Raw genomic sequence first — 20,626 nt, 5'->3', positions numbered from 1 at the left:
TTGTGCCACAGTGTGTTTATTCTTGCTATTTCTTCCTTTAAAAATACACACCATTCTATTACAAGAAATATTTCAGTACACACCTTGCTCTATTATGAGAAAATCAGTCAACAATGAGATATGGCCCCTTTTAAACGAGCAAAAAGAGAGAGAGAGAGATAGAGAGAGAGAGAGATGCAAATGAACAAAAGAAGGAACATCTTCAAAATTAACACATGTGCCAGGTCAGGATAGAAAACTAAGGCCTCAACCCTAAACACACTTACTTGGGGGTAATTCCTGTTCAAATCAATTTAACGATGGGGCGTGGGGAGCCCTCTTCTATTTCAAGCCCTTTATGTCTCAGCTTTAAATCACCTTCCCAATAGCTCTGTACTAGTCTCCCAACTGATCAAGCTGCATCACACCTATTGCCCACCATATACATAAGAGTGTTTGTAAGGAGGGTCTAGGCACTAGCAACCTTATTAGATCTCATCAATTTGGTGAACAGCTTCCTCCCAATTCTCCACCGAGAGTCATCCAACATGCAAACAAGCTGCATTGCTTTAATAGCCAGTGCACAGGTCCCAAGGAGAGAATTTGTTTTCTCACAAATAGCACTTTTAATTTCCTCTTAATTAAATGGTGTGGGGTCTTTTTGCCTGGTCACCATCCAGCTAGACCAGGCCCAAAATACACATACACACACACACACACACACACACACACACAGATAACATGTTTCAGTATTTGTGTTTTATCTTTACAACCTCTCCTGTGTAGTACCAAATATTCCTAGTTAACAGATTAAGAACTGAGGCTGGCAGACAGATCTGGGGCAGTTCACACAATCAAACAGCCCACCATGAATTATTTAAGCCATGGTGAGCTGCTGCACGTGCTGATGCATGCTCTTCGACATTTTGCATTCTCACCTGGCCCCCCCCACCATGGGTTGTTGGGTCTTGTGAACCTGGCCAGCTGGGGATATACTAAGATTAAACATACATGGTCTGTTGCAGGGTTATGCGAGGGTTGTTTAACCCTCGCATAACCCCCAATGGCCTGGTTCGCATGACACGACAATCCATGGTCAGGGGCTGAATATGCAAAGTGCCAGCTGGCATGCACCAGGGCCCACCGGGGCTTAACCAACCGACAGTAGGCTGTTTTATCATGCAAACCAGGTAATTAACTTGAGTCCATGCCATGAGCCTACAGCAGAGGTGAGCAAGGCTTTTGAATGACGCTGTCTTTCCCCTGGCATGGAACCCATTCTTCAGAACTCTGTGCCCACATAACTCCGTCATATCATCATAACACAGTCCCGTCACTATACTTCCTGTATCCCTCCCTATCCAAAATCCAGTGCAAACCTAACCTCATGTTTACGTCTTTCTACGTATATGTTGCTACAGCTTCTATATTTTTAAGGTTCATGAAGGACCAGTATGATAAGAACTAGAAAAGAGCAAAGAAGCAATGTGATCCCTGTCCACTGCACTTTATCAAGACTTTTTAGAAGGTAGATCAGGTTCTACTGGTAGCTCTCTGGCCAATTTGCAGTGGATCTCTGAGGGTTTCTGAATCACAATAGTTTAAAAGTAGTAAGTAAAACTGCTATATCTATATCTGTCTCATGGCTGACATACTAATCACTTGTCTTTCTGCCTCAGTGTACTTCATCTGAAATATGAGTATCAGTTGGTTGCTGTCCAGTTTTAGTTTGTGTCTAAATCTGATTACCTCCCCCTACCCCCTATTTTACTTGTCTCTGACTGGAGAACATCTAGGTTCTAGTAAAAAAATAAAGTAGACCCCTTGAAGTCTGGCCACTCCGGTCTATATTAGATGGACAAGGCCCAGCAGGTCTTGAACCTTCCCCAACCTGGTGCCCTTCAGATGTTTTGGCCTACAACTCCCATCATCCCTCACCATTGGCTATGCTGACTAGAGGCTAGTGAGAGTTGTAGGCCAAAACATCTGGAGGGCCACAAGTTGTCCACTCCTGCTCCAAAGCAATATGTTGCACTATTTCCTCTTTAAAAAGCAATGGAGAAATCTGGGAAATCCTCACTCCCCTTTCCACTTACAGAGAGTAAAGATTGTGCTTCCGCATGTAAAACGTGTGCGAACCATCAGTGCTTAAATTTCAGGGAGGCCAAAATAGGCCTAGTTTTCTTACCTTTTGTTCTGGCTCCCGAAGCTACTGGTTTTAGAAGGCCACATGAGCAGGCTTGATTTGGATAAAACTGGGTGGCGGTGGAAGAGTCAGAAGGTGGGTCTTTTGGCTATCATTCAGGTCCCACTCCTGCATTTTCACTCATAATTTGAACGCTATTAACAGTACAGGTATTCTCCTCGCTCCCAAATACTAAAAGGTTTTCCTTATGGTGAATGCAACAGCTCTAGATTTCAAGAAAGACCATGGAATAGACATTCAATTTGCACACTGGCATTTCATCAAGAAGCCATGGGTTTAAATGTGGTGGGGGCAGGGGTGTTAAATTTGAGAGAGATCAACCCAGTGCAAGTTCAAACCATTTACAGGGGGGAAAACATAATGGTATATGGGATAGATCAGATAGAAGGGGGTCCAGTCTTAGAAGGCCAAACTAGAAAGGCTCAGAGGATCCCTTCCTTTTCAGCTATTATGTTTTTCATGTGGAACTGCCTCATTTTATCTTAACAAGAATCCTGTGAGGTAAGTTAGGCAGAGAGACCAGGGCTTCCCCAAGGCTGCACAGCATTATGGCCCCAGTGGGGAGGGGAGTTTGAATCTGAGGCTTAATTCTTACTGAGGTGATACATTTGTGGCATCTGGCTCATTTCAGACAGCAGGTGGGGCTCGAGTGACTGCAGTCTCCTCCATACAAAAATAAACAAAATTTCTTGCACACCTGAAAACTAGATTTCAGGGATAAAGATTCTAGCCTAGCCTTTCCCCTAACATGCTATTTTTCCACGTTCAGGGAATCTTTTGTCTGGAGGACTATTCAGGAATGTAAACCCCCACTTGTAGTCTGAAATAGTACAACTAAGACAAAGGTTTATCTTTTTAACAGTGAGAACCTGGCCCAGGTTTACAAAATACAAACTCAACACTCAAGCCTGGTCACTGCACAATACCAGTTCTTTGGTTATACATGCCCTGTCCCCTCCTAACTTTGACAGAAAACAGAATCTATGAGATCTATTGACCATTTCCAGCAGACCCTCCCTTTGCAAGAAAAGTACAGAATAGCTCAAAATAAAATTTAAAAATACACACACACACACACACACACACAGAAAAGTCCCTAATTACTTCAAAGTAGTACAAAGCTACTGTGGTGCATTTGCTGTTTCTTCCTACATCACCCCTGAAATATGACAGTTAATATTTTACAGAAGGAGGCAGGAAGGGCTGGAGTGGTACCAGATGTCCACGCATCGCCTGCCCCCTGAGAAAACTAGTCTCCAAATTATTAAAAGGCGGGTATTTAGAACATTGCCTTAGGCAGTGAAGTGATGTTTTTGTTAAACCTCAGGTGGATAAGAACAAAAAATTAACCCCAGAGACAATGGGGTTTGTGTTGATTATCAAAATGAGGATTTGCCTTGGGTTACAGGAGATGGCCTTGAGGGATAGGACACCACTTGGAGAGCCATGTGATTTGCATACTTTCGGTATTCCACAAACCCGCCCCCTACCACACTGATTTGCCTGTAGAGGATTCCCTAGTTGATGCAGAGGATTCTGGGAGATCCACAAAAGGCGCTGGCCAGTTCTCTTGGGTTCATTGTAAGGTGTACTCTTTGTTCATGTTCAGCAAGATAAAGCCCAACACTGTTTGCAATTCTGGATCGCAGTCAAATATTAATATTAATGGAGAAGGAAACTTTTATTTTATTTACTTGGTTTATATAGCTGACCTATAATGTAAGTTCTCTGGGTGGCTCACAAAGCAAATACAGCAACTATTAAAACCAATACACAATTAAAACACCTTATTTATAAGGCCTGGGTAAAGTAAAAAGGGTTTCACCTGGTACAGAAAAGACCATAAAGATGCCACCAAACAAACCTCTGTGGAGAGACTGTTCCATAAGCAGGGTGCCTCTACCAAAAAGGCCTTCTCCCTAGCTGTTACCTGCCTCACTTCATTTGGCGGGGGCACTTCATTATGGAAGCTTGTTCAACATTACTAAGCTTTCAGTGAAGAATCCCAATAGGCTTCTAAGGAAGCGCAGTTTCCCAAGAACACATTTTGAAAACTACTACACATGTCGGGCCGGGGAGGGGGGGAGGAATCTTGCCTTGTTATTTGCATATATCATTGCTACAAATACTATTTTAACCTGTCTTTGATTGACTTTGATACTTACAAACAAATTGTTCTGTTAACAGCCGCAGCAAGCCTCTCTATTACCTAATTAAGAATGAAGACAATGGACAGACCTGCCTAGTCACATATGTTAATCTGAATTTGTTTGAAAGGATAACATTAACAATAACTCTTGCAGTGGGGGCCTTGTAAATTAGTTTGATTCATTTACTTAGACATGGTCCAATATTGACCGAGGTCAATGCCTCAGATAAAAATGCCCATTCTGCCTCATCAAACGCCTTTTCAGCATCAATGAAATATAATACAGCTTTATTATTTATTATTATTTGCAATAATTAATAATGTTAAATATCCTTCTAATGTTATGGGCTAGTTTCCTGCCCTTTAAAGAGACTGATTGGTCTCTATGTGTATTCTTAGATATAATTTCATTGAGCCATTTAACCAATATTAATATTTCATAAATCAAGAAGGAACAAGGACATAAGCTGGTATGAGTCAACTGATGACGTGTTTTTTCCATACCTAAGAAAAACAAACTCTACAATATTCTATCCTTTGTAATACACTCTGGGGAAAACATCTGTTAATTTATAGGCTAATCTATCAGAACACATTTTATATAATTCTGATATTATGCAAGACCTGATGGTTTATTAATATTCAAAATTTTAACAGCTTCAAATGCTTCTTGTTCAGAAACTGCATGATCAAGTTCTTATTTATCATTTTCTCATGTTTTTTGGCAATTCTATTTACTCATGGTTGTATTCAATGAGAAATTCCCATTGTGCGAATGGAAATCTGCTCACGTAATGTTAGATTGAATTCAGCTGTTTTAATAAATTGGAATAATATTCCATAAATTGATTTAAATTTTCTTTAGCCATTTGTATATATTGATCTCCAGACTACTTTACTTGAGGTGTCATCTGTTCCATAACCTGCTTTAATTTTACTTGCTTTGTTTCTCTTCTAAAAATATTGTTATTAATAACAATAAATTAAACAAACTGTTAAATAACAATAGTTTTTAAAACTCTAGAGCTCTTTCTTGCTAATATGCATCTATAATTCTGTCTCTGCCTCACATTTTGCAACCCATACTATATTTCCTCTTCACCTATGTCTCTGATGAATGTCTAATTTCTCTATTCCTGTAATAATTTCTTGTCTTTTCTCAAAAACGTGCCTTAATTTAAATTTATATAGCACTCTCTCAAAAAAGCTTTTAAAATTTTGAATACTAATATACCTGATATCCTGAGCTGGTTTTAAAATACAACAATCTGTTGAGATCTTTCATTTACTGTACAATCCTATGTATATTTACTCAAAAGTAAATCTAACAATTTTTAATGAAGCCTACTTCCTAGTAAGTATGTTTTAACTTATTCACTATTTTATGACTGTATAACAAGAAACTATTAAATCATCAGCTTGTTAATGGGATTTTGTGGATCCCATTGCTTCTTATAAGTTATCTATTTAAAGCTCAAACAGTAAGGTTGGCATATACTGCTATATATTCTTGTTTACATCAGCTGAACATTTAAACAGGAGATACATCTACATGCAAATATGGCTGATGTGTATCTGAGTCAACTGTATAGTACTTGATCCTTTTGATTCCACTCAGGAATTCTCCTGAAGTTGTTCCTTTAAAAAAATTAACACATCTATTTATATCCTTCATATCTTATCTTTCATTTTGTACTGTTTATTTATATAGGACTGACTATAAAAAGAACTAAGCTCAATGACCTTGTTTGCCCATAATGCTAGCCCATGGTTTATTTAACCCATGGTTTACCCATGGTTTGTTACCCTACTCTTATCTGGCAGATGATTGAACAAACCATGGTTTGTTTTCTCAATGCCTGGGTTGTTTCCCTCTTCCTTTGCCTACTCCCTCCCTGTATCCTTACTAAGTTGTAGCAAGGCATGCAGAGTGTCTGGTTGTTGTTTTTTTATCGGTCTTGCCTGCCACCTCTGTAGTCTGGCAAACCAACCCATGAACAATCCACAGTTCTGGGTCCACATGTAACAATAACCCATAGTTTAAAAAACCCGCAGTTCACAACGCACCAACAAACCATGGGTTCTCTTTCTGGGTTGTTGCTGGTTAATTCGGCTGAGTTCACACATCACAACAACCCAGAATTCAGCAACCCATGGGTTAGCGTTTTGTGTGAACTGTTTTTGGTACTGAAGGTAACATCTAGCCATTATGACTAATAAGCATTTATTTATTTATTTATTTATTTATTCATTCATTCATTCATTCATTTCATTTCTATACTGCCCAATAGCCGAAGCTCTCTGGGCGGTTCACAAAAATTAAATCCAAACAACACACAATAAAACAATTTAAAATATACAGAACATTAAAACCACAATATAACAATACAACCACAATAAAACTTAGCAGCAGTGCAGAAGTTTAGAATACAGATTTAAAACAGCAAAGATAAAAATTTAGAAGGCTAAAATGCTAAAATGCCTGGGAAAATAAAAAGGTCTTCACCTGGCGCCGAAAGGAATACAATGTAGGCGCCAGGCGAACCTCACTAGGGAACTCATTCCAGAGCCAGGGTGCCACCGATAGCCTTGTCCTCCATGAATTTGTCGAGTCCCCTCTTAAAGCAGTCCAAGCTGGCGGCCATTGCTACATCTTGTGCTAGTAAATTTCACAGTTTAACTATAAGCTGGGTTGTTGTGAAGTACACATCACGACAACCCAAAATTCAAAAACCCATGGGTTAAATAAACCATGAGTTAGTGTTACGTGCAAACCAGATCACTATATGGAGCTCAGTTACACTGAAAGCAATGGGGCTTGCTCCTATGTAATATATTTTAAGATCAATTGCCATGTTTATCTTAGTCCATCTCTCACAACAATACAATGAAGTGGGTTATTCAATACGTCAGTTTTAATAGTGGAAGGAACTAAGGCTGAGATCATTATACGTTATGATGAATTTGTATGAAATATTTTGTCAGAACGCCATATCTATTTGCTCCTATCTGATCTTACCACTGGTTGTGATTTCCCCCCATCCTCAACTAGTGCGTTCATGGTGCAGCTATGATTTGAACGTCTCCTAGTCATATTGTCAAAGCTCATCCAATGAGTTCTAGCTGGAGACACAATTGCTTGTTAGGCAAGCAAACTGGTTTCAGTCAGTCCCACCCCTTAGTAACTACAAACTGTTAATACACAGTGGGAAATACCGTTTTCCAACTCCATCCTTACAGATCAGTTACTACCAAGAGAAGGGATTTAAACCCATGTTTTCAGAACTGGAAGAGTACTCTGGGTGTAATCAGTGTGCATTACATATGCCCATACGAAGACTGCAAAAATTACAGAACCTGGAATGTAGAACTAGATTTAGCTCAGCTTCCTTTAAAAGAAGAAAACAAGTTTCTAGTCCTTTTCTTTGGAAATAAGCTTGAAAATCTCAGAAGATGGGATTGGACAAAGCTTCCTGAGGTCAGGAGAGTGTGCACTGATTACCTGTGTGCCTCTTTTGCCCCACAGCTGCTATTACCTGGCCCTACAAGTCCTAGACCTCCACACCTTTCTCCCCTATTGCTGCCCAGTTCTTGCCTGAAAATTCCAAGCCTGCACCTTTCTAAGCAGAATATGTTATGCAAAATTCACTTAAAACACAGTTTATTTCAGTTGCAGAATTCTGCTCTTTTGGGGGTAGAAATAGGGTTATCTTCTTCCATGATTTGGACAGTCCCAAATATGATTCTATTTTTAGGGGATCTGGATCTAAAATACTACAGTGAGGGGTGTCCAAATGAGCTTTGTACATGTGTGAAGGTGCCGGGGGGAGAGGATGACAAAGGAGGGTCTCTACTATTCAAATTTAATTGTTGGGTTGGGGAGCTGGGGTAGCAAAATCCGGGAGTCAAGGTTGCCTGTATGCACAGAAAAATAGATGCTGGCTCTTTAAATATCTCACATGCTTCCTAACCCCAACTGCACATTTTCTTAACAAAGTGCCCCATTGCAAAAAAACAGAAAAATCAGGGCCAGTCTGGAAACCATGTTTGCAATACTTGCTATAAAGCCCTGCTGTCTCTTTTGGTGATACAGGGCTCCCTCTCCCATTTAAATCTACGCCAAAAGGATTTCCCTTGCGAGCCATACGGAACTGCTGGAGATTTCCCTTCTGCGCCACGCAAAGCTCCAGGAAAGGCAGCCTTGGCTATAAATAACCCCTTTGCAGACATCCCTGACTTCCGGTTCTGCAGCTCTCCCCTGCTGCCCGTCCCATCCTCCCTCCTCTTCCCCCCCACCGCTCCTCAAAGGCAGGGACTAAAATTACCAATGAAAGCAAGCGTGCAAATTCCCCAGAGGAAGCAGCCAGAAATGGGGCTTCTGTATTCTCCTCTCCCCAATTTTCTCATGGGAAACACTTAAGTCAGGCTAGCCTTCACACTTGGCAGGGGAAGGAGCGTGGAGCGGAGGGGGAGAAAGATATCTCCCACACACACACACATACCCTGAGCCTGAGATTCTATGGACCATCTCTGGAATCGATCCAAACACCCTACAATAGTAGAGATTCCGGAGCGGGTGTTTTTTTCCATGCAGAACAGCAGGCACACTTGCAATGCAGGGGGACACCTCCGTGGAAACCAGCAAAGCAACGTATCCCATGGGGGTAACCCTCTTGCTTCATTCTCTTCTCTACTCACAAGAGAAGGGAACTAAATTACCAGCGGCAAAGAGGAGAAATAACAATAGCCCAGAAAACAAACCTGAATGCCGAAGAAGACATGTGGGGTGGAAAGAGAATTCCCCTACTGATCCAAGGGAGGACTGAGGGGGCGCCAGGCATTAAGGGGAAGGGGTTTCCCAAAGCTGGCTGGAGAGAGAGGAGATTCACAACATTTAATGAGCACACTTGTGGATTAAAGACCAAAGGGAATCTCTAGGGAAACTGTTAGATGCAGGATTTGCTTGAAATACTGTTAGACCAGGTTGTGTGAAGAATGTGGCCCTTTGGAGAACTACAGGAGTTGGTTTGATTTGGGGGGTTGGGGGCATTTGGGAAAAGGAAGAAGGGGAGAGAGAAGAGAGGAAAAAAGCCAGCTAGGAATTTCAGACACTGATGGTAAACAGCAGCCGGATATTGTGCCTTAAATTCCTCTTCCCCGCCTCTCCCCCACAAAAGAAGAAGAAAAAAGCAATGTTATGCATGTGAATTTTCTCTGTTCCTCCATGCTCTGCCTGGAGGGGGAGGGGGGAGAAGAGGAGAGTTGTGCAGCAGCAGATGTTTTTCTCACTTGTGTTGGTACACCATTAGTTGCGTACATGTTTGTGTTGAACCATCAAGGCAGATATGACTGTGTTTCAGCATGCTGGATTCCACATTTTATTGTCACTCTGTTTCTAAGCTTAGCTGCATATCAAGCTGCTTGAGGGTGTGGCTTTTTAGCTATAGGTTCTTATACAGACATATGTTACTCTCAACTTGCACACTTCTCATTATGTTCTCTCCCTCCAATGCTATGTGTGTGTTTTTTAGGTGCTTGGGTCCCTTTGAATGCACTCCCTTAATTCTCTTTCTGTGTGTGCGTGCACATTTGCTCCAATTTCCTCTCAAAGCCTGCAGGAATATGAGTTTCAGAAATGCTGGCTGAAATAAAGGGAGTTCTGTGCATTCTATGGAAGCATGGAATGTATTAATATGAGAGTTCCATTACTTCTATGGGATGGTACTGGCCTGGAGTTGGAAGGACAGGCCTTTTAAAACAGGGAAGATAAAAGCAGCTACTGCACTGCAAGAGTTCTCTGTGAGAGATGGGCCTTTTACGGAAGCATGAGCTGGGGAGGATTCTTCTTGGATTAAACCTCTACATTTTCTCAACTTTGCAGTGGGACAGGAAAGAGTACATGGACGGATCACTCAGTATAAACATGAGAGCCAGTGGTTAGTCTGTTGGCAAACTGGGTTCAAGCCCCAGCTCTGCCAAAGCTTTGGGGGAACCAATTCTTAGCTTTGCCCAAGTTATTCAGTATAAAATGCAAACAGAGACTTTCCTCAGAGGGTTGATGAAAGGGGAGGGGCTGCAGCAAAATTATTTATTATTTTCACATGTTGTCTGCTGCCCTTCTACCAAGGACTTCTGGGTGGCTCACAGGGGATTATGCCATTTTATCCTCCTGTCAACCTTGTTTTGATCCTGTGTTATCTAACGCGCTTTTAAACACTATCACATCCCTGTCTTGATGATTCAATACAAATTCAGCTACTGGCCTAAGCACATAAGCTGAGGGGGGGGAACGTACTAACCTGCGAAATAGAATGACAGTGACTTGGGCCCACAACAGCCTACTGGGAGTTGTGGAGATCTGAACTCTTCCATCCCCCGTCGAATCTCAGAAGCCACGACATCATCCTGGCTCTCATCATTCCCATTTTAGCTGGCAGTAGGATTAGAACTCCAGCTTCTCACTCCCTACCAAAAAAATTCCACAACCCTCTTCCCCATTATGCAAAACTGGTAATTTCTCCACGCTTTTTGCCACGTGTGTCTACCCAGACATGTGCTGCTACATCTGCATGCCAGCTGTCCCCCGGAAAGTGCAGTGATGCCCTGAAATGTGCATACATTTCACCAGAGTCCACAAGAAGCTTTCTGAGGTTGCTGCTCTGCACAGAATGGGGAGGAGATCATCTGGCAATAATGTTTGAGCGGAGTCAGTATTAATATGGCACCCAGCAGAACAAGGTACATCCAGACTGGTTTTGCTGAGGGCCAATAAAAATGCCTACATTTTGAAAAGGAGTTATCTTTCCTGGAGACATTACACTAACCAATGGACATATACGCAGCTTTGCTCTCTCCCTTTCCCATTTCCACTGGGCCCAGTAGAATCTGCTAGCCACATTCTTGTTTTACCTTAGGCTGTATTCACATGAACAGAGGTATAAATCCAAGTGCGTTATAGTAACCTGTAGTAGTTATTCAGGGGGATGTGCCTTACATCTGTGATGCAGTACCTAAGGATCAGTGGCTGGAACGTTCCTAGTTGGAATCTCACCTGAGCCATAAACCCACTGGCTGGTCTTTCTCATGGTATGAAGGAAGTGGTTAAGAAGTCTCTCTCTCTCTCTCTCTCTCTCTCTCTCTCTCCCCCCACTAGAAGCCAAGGTCATCCAATGAAGCTGTGGTGGGAGACTTAGATCAGATAAAAGAAAGTACTTCTTCACACAGCAGAGTTAAACTATGGAATCTACTACCTCAAGATGTGGCGATGGCCACCAACTTCGATGGCTGGAAAAGTGGATTAGACAAATTCATGGAGGATAAGGCTAGCAATGGCTACTATTCATGATGGATATATATTCCCTCTGTATGCCAGTTGCTGAGTGGACCATGAATGGGAGGGTGCTATTGTGCTCAGGTCCTGCTATGGGCTTCCCACAGGCATCTGGATGGCCGCTGTGGGAACAAAATCCTGGACTAGACAGGCCCTTGGCCTGATTTATCAGGGCTCTTATGTTCTTAGGCAAGCTGCTATCTCTTATTTTCAGAATTTGCATCTGTAATATGGGGATAATAATATTGGTCGGCATTTCATGGTTTCTGTTTGTATTGCTGGGAGTTGATTTAAACACTCAGCAGAATCAAATAGTCAAAGTTTCTCTGGACTGTTCCACTACAGCAGGAGAGTTGCATACATGAATGCTCTCTATGCGGGGAGGACGAGTGGAATCCATCTTCCTCCACCCAGCAAAATAGCGTATCAGGGAGAAAATTAAGCTAGAATTCATCTCTCCCAGACATGCTGGTTTTCTATGTGCAGAAAGGCATCCTCCCCCCTACAGGAAAGCATTACAAAATGCAAGACCTCACCTTCAGCTTGAACTGGAATAGTCCAGGAAAATCTTTACCACTCAGTTCTGTTGACTGTAAAAACTGCCCCCACTTCATGTGCATGAAGTGCTTTGAATGCACAAAATGTTGTTGATCTTTTCTGTTCATTTATTCTCCACTTTCAAGAAGAAGCATATTCTTAAAGAGATTTCCCAGTTTTCCTCTGCCCATCTTTCCAGACCTGAAGGCACTCGGGGAAAGAACGGAGTGGACCCTATTCTGTTAACATCCATGTAGGAAGAAAAAAAAAGCTAGGTGCAGGGTGTATGTTTTTAAAATGGAATCCGAGTTCCTAGTCCTTCCTTGATTTGTGCCATCTCCAGATGAGAACAGGAGGGTTTGTTAAATCAGAGTAACCATTTATGTGAAAAAGGCAATAGTGGTGTTCGAGAAAGTATTTCCTCCTCAACTTTAGTGGGTGGCTCTCTATGGGAAAGTTGAGATATGTTACCATTCAATGCCAGACAACCATTTCTGATATTTAGATTTAGTTACCAAATCGACAGACCAGTATATCTAAGTATGTAATTCATAATTAAAAAAAATCATTTCAAACTCCACCGTCAGCGCTGCTTCCCAGAGGAGAGTGGAAATTTGGTTCAATCATGGGTCCCCCACCCTGCTCCGCTGACCCTTTGCAGAAGTAATTACGGTTCAAAACCAACACTTCTGTGCTACATCCCTCCCTGGGAAAGAGCTAAAGGAAGAAAAATGGGAAGGGGGGAGGGAACACACATAACTCAAATCCAGATCACAGACGGATTAACAACCCACACGCTCCAGGAAGGGCCTGGGATAGCAATTAGGGAGGAGTTTAGGAAGAACAATAAGGTTTACTTGGACAAGAAAGAGATTTGGAAGGAAATCACACAAGGAATTGAGGGGGTTTTGGATAGAAAGACCTGTGCTTTTAGTAAGCCTTGTTCATTCCACGGGTGGGGAGGTGCAACACTTAAAAAAATTATTCTGCAAAAGGTCGTGAAGGATCCACACCCAACATTCACTCTCCCCCCCCCCCCGCCACCACTATTCCCCTCGGCTCATTCACCCACCCACTCACCCACAGAGAGACCGTTCGCATATGTATATATAGAAAGATTAAAAGCTTGGTGTACTATTTAGTTAATTGGATTTTGTCAGAGACCTTATCAGGAACTGGGAACTGAACACCCAGCTGGAAGGGGGGTGGGTTACTTGGCACAGAAAACCTCTCCTGAGTTTTCTTCCCCAGAATTGGCTCAAATTTACAAAAACAAAAACACCCCCCTCGAAATGCAGCTCCAAACTGTTACCTAGAAACAGTGGCTTAACAACAGATAGAAGAAATTAAATAGGCCGTGGGGCTATGTGTCCACCCCTGGGGAGTTGAAAGGGGGAGGTGAAGAAGAGGAGAAAGCAATGACATGTTTATATGGAGCAAAGACATATTAGAAGTTTGCCTTGTTACGAACATGCATGAGTGTATATTTGATTTCAAAAGTGATGGTGCCAGAGGATTTCACAAGAATGAGGAAGGAGAGGCCAACCAATGTATACTGGGGTTAAACACCCCAGGACTGTTCAGAAGTCCCCTCACTAACCCAAATGTAAAAGTCACTCTTCCCCCCACTGTGGATTTTGGAATTTGTCTGATAGACCAAAACTGCTTCCTTTGCTTTTCATAGAATGGAAGCACAACCAACTAACCAATGAAAAATTAGATATATTTACCAACATCAACAGATTAACGGGAAAGCCAAAGAAAGGTGAGAATTCTCACAGAGAATTCTAAAGCATTTACAGGAGTAAATGGAGTGGGAAGTCCTGTGTCTTGGTTCCCTCGAGAAGAAAAAGAGGCAACTTGCAACACAAAAACCCAGCGAGCGAGCGAGCGCACGCATACACATACACACACACACACACACAAATAAAAGCACCGCAGACCTTGATCCTAAGCCCCCATCCCCGCCCATCTGTATCACAACAGGGTAGGTTTTCAATGTCCATAAACCAACCAAGGCTTTCAAATCCCAAAGATGACAGTTCCCATACTATCAACCACCACCACCCAACCACTGTACAGCTTTCTTAATAAGGTCGCCTTAAAAGCTGGCAACAGAGGAGGAGGGCAGTGGGGTGTCACCCCAGCTGGGTCAGGCGCAAAGGAGATCACATTATACGTACAGTGGTTGGAACTGTTCCAGTGCTGGTTGCGGACAGGGATGCTGTAAGGGTTGGGGTTCCCGGGTCCTTTGTCCTGGATCAAGCACGCACGGTTCTGGTTGTAAAAATCCATCATGAAGAAGGGGTTAGGACTGCTGTTTAAACCAGCTACATCCACACTTTCGTACATCTTCTCCAGGCAGAACAAGGGGAAAGAGGGTTGGGGGCTAATGGGGGAAGGGAAGGAGGGAGGAAGAGCAAAAGTTTGCTTTACGAAGGGCCACAGAGCAAGATCCTACAGCGGTGACGAATCCAGAGGGATGAGGGGGACGACTGTCTGGTTGTTTTCTGATCTCTCTCTCTCTCCCCCCGTTTCTTGATCCCTAGTGGGGAGGTATTTAGGGAATCCAAAAGTGGCTGGGGAATCCGCCAAACAGACCGGGCTGGCCACCAGTGTTTTTGCTTAAAGTAAAAAAACATCCAATTTGAGTCTTCAATCTTCTATTCCAGATGTGTCCCTTGGGAAGCAGGCCGGCCAATCCAGGCTGAGATGCTTCTCCCGTTTCAAGACCAAAACATATTTATAAATCCAAAAAGGGGGGGGGGGGGGAATGGAATTCTTACTTAAAAAAAAAAAAAAGAATAAAATCCAAGCCACTCAGCCTTTCCAAAAGCAGAATTCTCTGTAGAAGTAGGTTTCCTGGTATTTAGATAGCATTTTGGTCACATTTCCGCCTCTTGTTCAGTTCCATGATTCTCTCTCCTTCTCTCAAACTAACAAGAGGAAAGAAGGGAAAGGGAGGGGAGTATTCTTTTGCAGCAACTCTTTCCAGAAAAAGGGGAGAAAAAGTTTCACACACACACATACAAAATTCCTGCTAAAATTCAAGAGCTTTTCCTGTCTGGCAGATGACTGAATGCTACACGCAGAAACTGTGCTCATGAGTTATATATACATATATTAAATTTACGTCTCTGTCCCCCGCCACAGAAAGGGGAAGAAAGGGGAGGGTGGGGGAAGAATAGAATTGTACAAATGTGTTGTCAGGTTCTCAATGCTTGGGAAGATGCCAGAGGCCTGGAACCCTTGGAGTCTCCTTGGATGCAGAAGGATTTTTCTCCGGCTGCTTGGTCCTTCTCACCCTGGGAAAGAGAGAGTACGCGAGCGTGTGTGTGTGTGTGCGTGCGCCTGCGTGCGTGTTTGTGTGTTTGCGAGAGAGAGAGAGAGAGAGAGAGAGAGAGAGGGAGAGAGCGTGTGTGTGTGTGTGTGTGTGTGTGTGTGATGTACAGGACTGATAGATTAAAGGCAGCACAAAATCTTTCCTGACACGAAAAGTCGGCTCTCAACTGGCTTAACTCTTTCCTTACCTGCCGCTGCTGTGTCTTGCGCAGCCCCAACCAACTGCGGAAAAGCACAGACTGGGGGAGGAGGAGAGAAAGAGAGAGAGAGAAATGAATGAACGAAATAAAGAAAGGGGAGGAGGAATGGAAGGGAGGGAAAAATGACAGGCATAAAAACAAATGCCACTCCAACAGCTGTCTCCAGCTACAAAGCTGCGGACACTGCATCATCCTGTGCTTTCTCCATCCCTGGAGCGCCGCAAGGAGAGAAAGCAGGAGGGCCCCTCTTTTTTGTTGTTTGAAGGAACCGGCCAGTGCGGGCCCTTCTGCCTGCATCACCCCTCTCCGAAAGGGAGGTTTCTGCTGCTCCTCCAGCCGCCCCTCATTTGCCTAATGTTATGCAGCTGAACTCCGCCTGAACTCTCCTTGCAAAAAAGCTTCACCTCCAAATGACCCACTCACAGGCCTTCTCCTTCCCAGTGACATCACAGGGGCGCTCCCCTCCTCCTCCTCGTCTGCCAAGGGCTGCCACTGGCATGCCGCCGCCGCCAGGGCTCAGCCCAAACCAGACCCACCACTAACCGATGCAGAGATGCCCAGTTACAGAGGACCACTGAGGAAGAGAAGCCTGTGCATGTTTAAAAAAAGGAAGGGAAAAAAAGGAATGCAACCAAGGCATAAAGGCCAGCGCCCGCGCACGCACCCTTCCTGCCAAAGGCTGTGGCTTTGAATCCCAGCGGGCCCAATGCACCTGCCAGCTAACTGAGGGTTGAGGAAACCAAGAAGTACTGCAGACTTTTGGATACCTGAAATATTTTCAATATGTTAGCAGCCACTTTGGGCCCTGCAAAGTAAGAAACACGAAAACACACACGATTCAATCCCTTCAGCTATCCTGACTAATGTTTGAAGTGCAGGATGAAAGCTTTCAAGCCATACAGGACTCTTAATCAAGCTGATGTTTGAGAAATAAATACCCTCATAAATTTTGTGAATTATGAGTTATAACTCAAATTATGAGTTATGAACCTCGTATTTCATAAATACTGAAAAAAACCTCATAAATACTGAAGAATTTATATAATTATTTTAATGTGCTCGAGCCATTTACATACATTATCCCAGTGATTCTAAGAACCATACTGTAAGGCAAAGCAGAATTATTATCCCCATAGTATAGAATTCAGGGGTGGGCTTGGGGGGAGGGGTGATATTTGCTTAGGCCACCTAGTTGATTTGTAGCTGACCAGAAATCACAGCTGGAGACTTCCACCTCACAGATCATGCTCTTAGTTACTATGCTACATCAGCTCATCTGTTTTGTGGAACTGGGCTTGGTTTTTGGAACAAACAAGACTTTAAAATGATACATAACTCTCTCTCAGGGCAAAAGAGTTGTTCTAAGGAAAAGAAACTAGTGAATTGGAAGGAATCTAAGAACCTAAATGACAGAGGGCAGAGGGCAAAATATGTCCTCCATTATAACATCTAGTTGCTCCCATGGAGTTATAGTTGTCATTTAAAAGGTAGAGCAAGTTTCTAGTCCTTGGAGTTGTAGAGTTGTATGGACACAATTATTAGTAACACACCCAGGGCACATTCCAGCAAGATGTTTGTCCTCTACAGAGCAATATCAAGTGGAACAATGTATGTAAGCACATACCCTCCAATATTTCATAAACAAATGCATGGACACTCATGTATACTTTTAACACATTTATTCTCACATGAGGAAACACTGCCTGGTCCACACAGAGAGACATTACATATTGCTGAAAGTCCTCTGCCTGTTAGATTCATTTATTTTGCAATAGCATGTCCTGCATTGGCTTCTGAAGCAGGGGGTGCTAATAAAGTGACAATAAAATGTCATTAAAAAACTTGAATGTTTAATAGAAATGCTTAATCTGCCCATACCCCCTATACTACAGGGCCTAAAAAATAGTTACCACTCAAAATGCATTTAGCAACTTTTAGTATCTTGACAGGAAATTATCAAGAGAGGAAGCAGTGTACAGTTATCTAGTGTTTAGGCAACCAACAAATAATTAACCTAGTCACAGCTTGGATCCGGTCATATGCCTTAAAGCAAAAAGAGTGATGTTCTAGAAAAACATAGCTCTTCCAATAATATATTATCATATAATTTAAAATGAGCCTTGCCAGCTGCAAAGTGTGAAATGGCAGGCCATCTTCTGCCATAGCGTTCATGCTATGGCATTTACGTGCCTGCACATTAGTGAAAAGTACATTTGCTCCCAGCTTTGAGATTTAACTTCTAGAGACCAGGTGAAGGAAGATGAAACTTCTATAATCGCAATTCTAGTGCATATGTGCTAAAAAAAATTAAAATAAAGGCAGTTCCAAAATATCCTCAAAGGGCAAAAATAGAGACAGTGGTTTATCATAGGAACATCGAAAGCTGCATCGGTCCATCTAAGCCCAGTACGGTAAGCACTGACTGGCAGCCGTGGCTCTCCAGGGTTTCAGGCAGGAATTTTTCCAGCCCTACCTGGAGGTCCTGGGAGCCTTCTGCATACAAAGCAGGTGCTCTTCCAGTGAGCTATGGCTCCTCCCATATTAAGCTGTCTTATACTGCCTCAGACCACTGGTCCATCTTGTTCAGTATTGTCTACGCCGACTGGTGGCGCCTCTCCAGGGTTTCAGATAGGCCTTTCCTGACTAGCGATGGGAGAAATTCCACCACGGACCCCAATGAGGCCAGATTCCAAGAATCCGGCCCCATCCGGGCCTGTGGCAGAACGGAGCACTCACCTCCACCTCCCCTCAGAATCCATCCAGGTCAGATCCATCTCTGCATCAATCCTGCAGAGCCGGTCACCTGCTCTGCATCACTGGCAGCCATTGCTGTGCTGTATCGCTGTGCTAAGTCTCTGGACGCAAATGGCATGGTGGGCGCCATTTGAGGCTGTAAAGCTGGTAGATTAACCTAAATGCAGACGTAAATGGCTGCATTTAGGCTAATCTGCCAGCTTTATGGCCGCAAATGGCGCCCACTACGCCATTTGCATCCGGAGACTTAGCACAGCGATACGGCACAGCAATGGCTGCCGGCCATACCGCCATTCATCAGCGATGCAGAGCTGGTGGCCGGCTCCACAGGATTAACGCGGAGCGGAGCCGGCCTGGACGGATTCCGGGGGGAGGGACGGATCGCCTCCCTCCACAGGCGGATTCCCCCCCGGAATGACAGGTAGGGAATCCGTCCATCCCTATTCCTGACACTACCAGGCTATGCTGGGGATTGAGCCTGGGACCTCCTGCTTACCAGGCATGTGCTCTTATGAGCCCTCGCCGAGATTTCCAAACTCCCAATGTGTTTAAAATATATCTCAATTAAGGGAACATAGGAAGCAGCCTTCTACCGCGTCAGAGCACTGGTCCTTATAGCTCAGGATTACCTACACCAGGATTTCAGACAGGAGTCTTTCCCAGCCTTAGCTGGAGATTAAACCTGGGGCTTTTTGCACGCAAAGCATGGCCTCTACCATTGAGTTACAGCCCTTCCCCAATCAGGAACAGATATCTCTACAATAGGGAGCATATAGACAGCAGTATTTGTAGCCACCACTATGCCTACTTTGGAATTCTGCCTAGGAATTCTGTCTAATGGCAGAATTGGATATTGGTCTTAACAATCATCCTGAGGTTCTCTGGTTTCATTTAAAAAAAAAAAAAATAAAAGCAACGTTGGAACCCTTAAGTTTGATAAGCTGAAAGTAAGTGGGCAATGCTGAGTGAAGCCAGAGTGGTTGCTGAACATAATTTTCAGCATTCAAGAGATGGGGCATCCGTTTTCTACCTACTACTTGCTCCCACCCATGATCAGCCTAGTTAAAATAAATTACAGAAAGTAAGTAATTGAAATAATTTCCTCATTTTGAACAATGTTAGACAGGTTATCTTTGCATTCAGATATACTGGGTGGAGACTTTTGCAATCCTGTGTATACTTGGCATGGATTTTGCAGGAAATATCTGCAAGTAGAACAAGTCAAGGATCTAGTCTTCCGCTCTTCTTGGATTGTTCTCACAACAACAGCAACAACAACAACAACAACAACAATCCATTATCAGTTTTGCATTCCAGGGTCACGGCTGAACCCTAGAAATTAAGAGCAGTGTGGTCAGAGGGGGAGCGGCTTCTGGAATGAAAAATGCGTACACTGCCTTTACTCTGCATGCGTTTCATTGCTTGCCTGCCCATTACTTTACTCCTCAGCTTCTACACACATAGAAAATGCCTCAAATGCCATGAAAGACAAGCCTCCTTCCCTTATTACTTGCTAGGCAAGATCTTTCACATATCAGCCACATAATTCGGACCACATAAAGTGGCAGAAGCAGAAATCAAGAGTAACACCGAATGCAAAACAGCTCTAGGTTACTTAAGAAAGTGAGCCAAGCCATATGCTCTGGAAAATCTCTTCTGTGTTGCTCTCTTTCCTCCACGTTTTCTTAGCCAATCTCACTCAAAGAACAACTCATTGCCTATGCTAAATATTATCCCTCAGGTTCTGAGCAAAAGCAAGAGTTACATCACCCCCCTCTACAAACCTTTCACTGAGGTAGATATCTGGGGTGGTGGGGGTCACACGTGTGTGCACGCAAACATGCTGACATGGCAGGACATGCACACTTTAAGACCTCCCACAAATAACTGACTGCACATCTCCGGGCAATGTTATATGCAGGATTTAAATTGAGTCACACTCACCGTGGGTCAGCCTGGCATCTATTTGCAATGCTAGGGTGCTATCCAGGGTCACAGGAAATAAGAACAAATGAAAATGCCCCTGAACAGGTGCAGAATAGACTTCCTTCACCACTAAGTAAAAAGACAATGCCCACGTATCAGGGAATGGAGAGGATGGGTTGCTAGACAGACAGATTAGAACCAGC

General features: G+C 43.3%; 1 protein-coding gene across 3 annotated transcripts in view; it reads right to left on the bottom strand.

The window, feature by feature from the left end:
* Nucleotides 1-20,626, bottom strand: part of RARA (retinoic acid receptor alpha) — a 175,247-nt gene that overhangs the window by 43,620 nt on the left and 111,001 nt on the right. Inside the window, exon 1 of one of the 3 annotated variants that reach the window (XM_084804625.1) lies at nucleotides 14,385-15,076. The exons of the other annotated variants lie outside the window; for them this stretch is intronic. Within the exon in view, the coding sequence (XP_084660751.1) occupies nucleotides 14,385-14,553 (169 nt within the window). The 5' untranslated portion in view covers nucleotides 14,554-15,076. Of the gene's footprint in view, nucleotides 1-14,384; nucleotides 15,077-20,626 lie in introns of those variants that run through there. 3 annotated transcript variants of the gene reach the window in all.

This window comes from Heloderma suspectum, chromosome 6, assembly GCF_057233095.1.
Source record: "Heloderma suspectum isolate Gila_16-S chromosome 6, 16-S_ref, whole genome shotgun sequence".
Classification (NCBI taxonomy): domain Eukaryota; kingdom Metazoa; phylum Chordata; class Lepidosauria; order Squamata; family Helodermatidae; genus Heloderma; species Heloderma suspectum.
The sequence above is the reverse complement of the archived record's forward strand: the minus strand, read 5'-3'. Positions and strand labels throughout refer to the sequence as shown.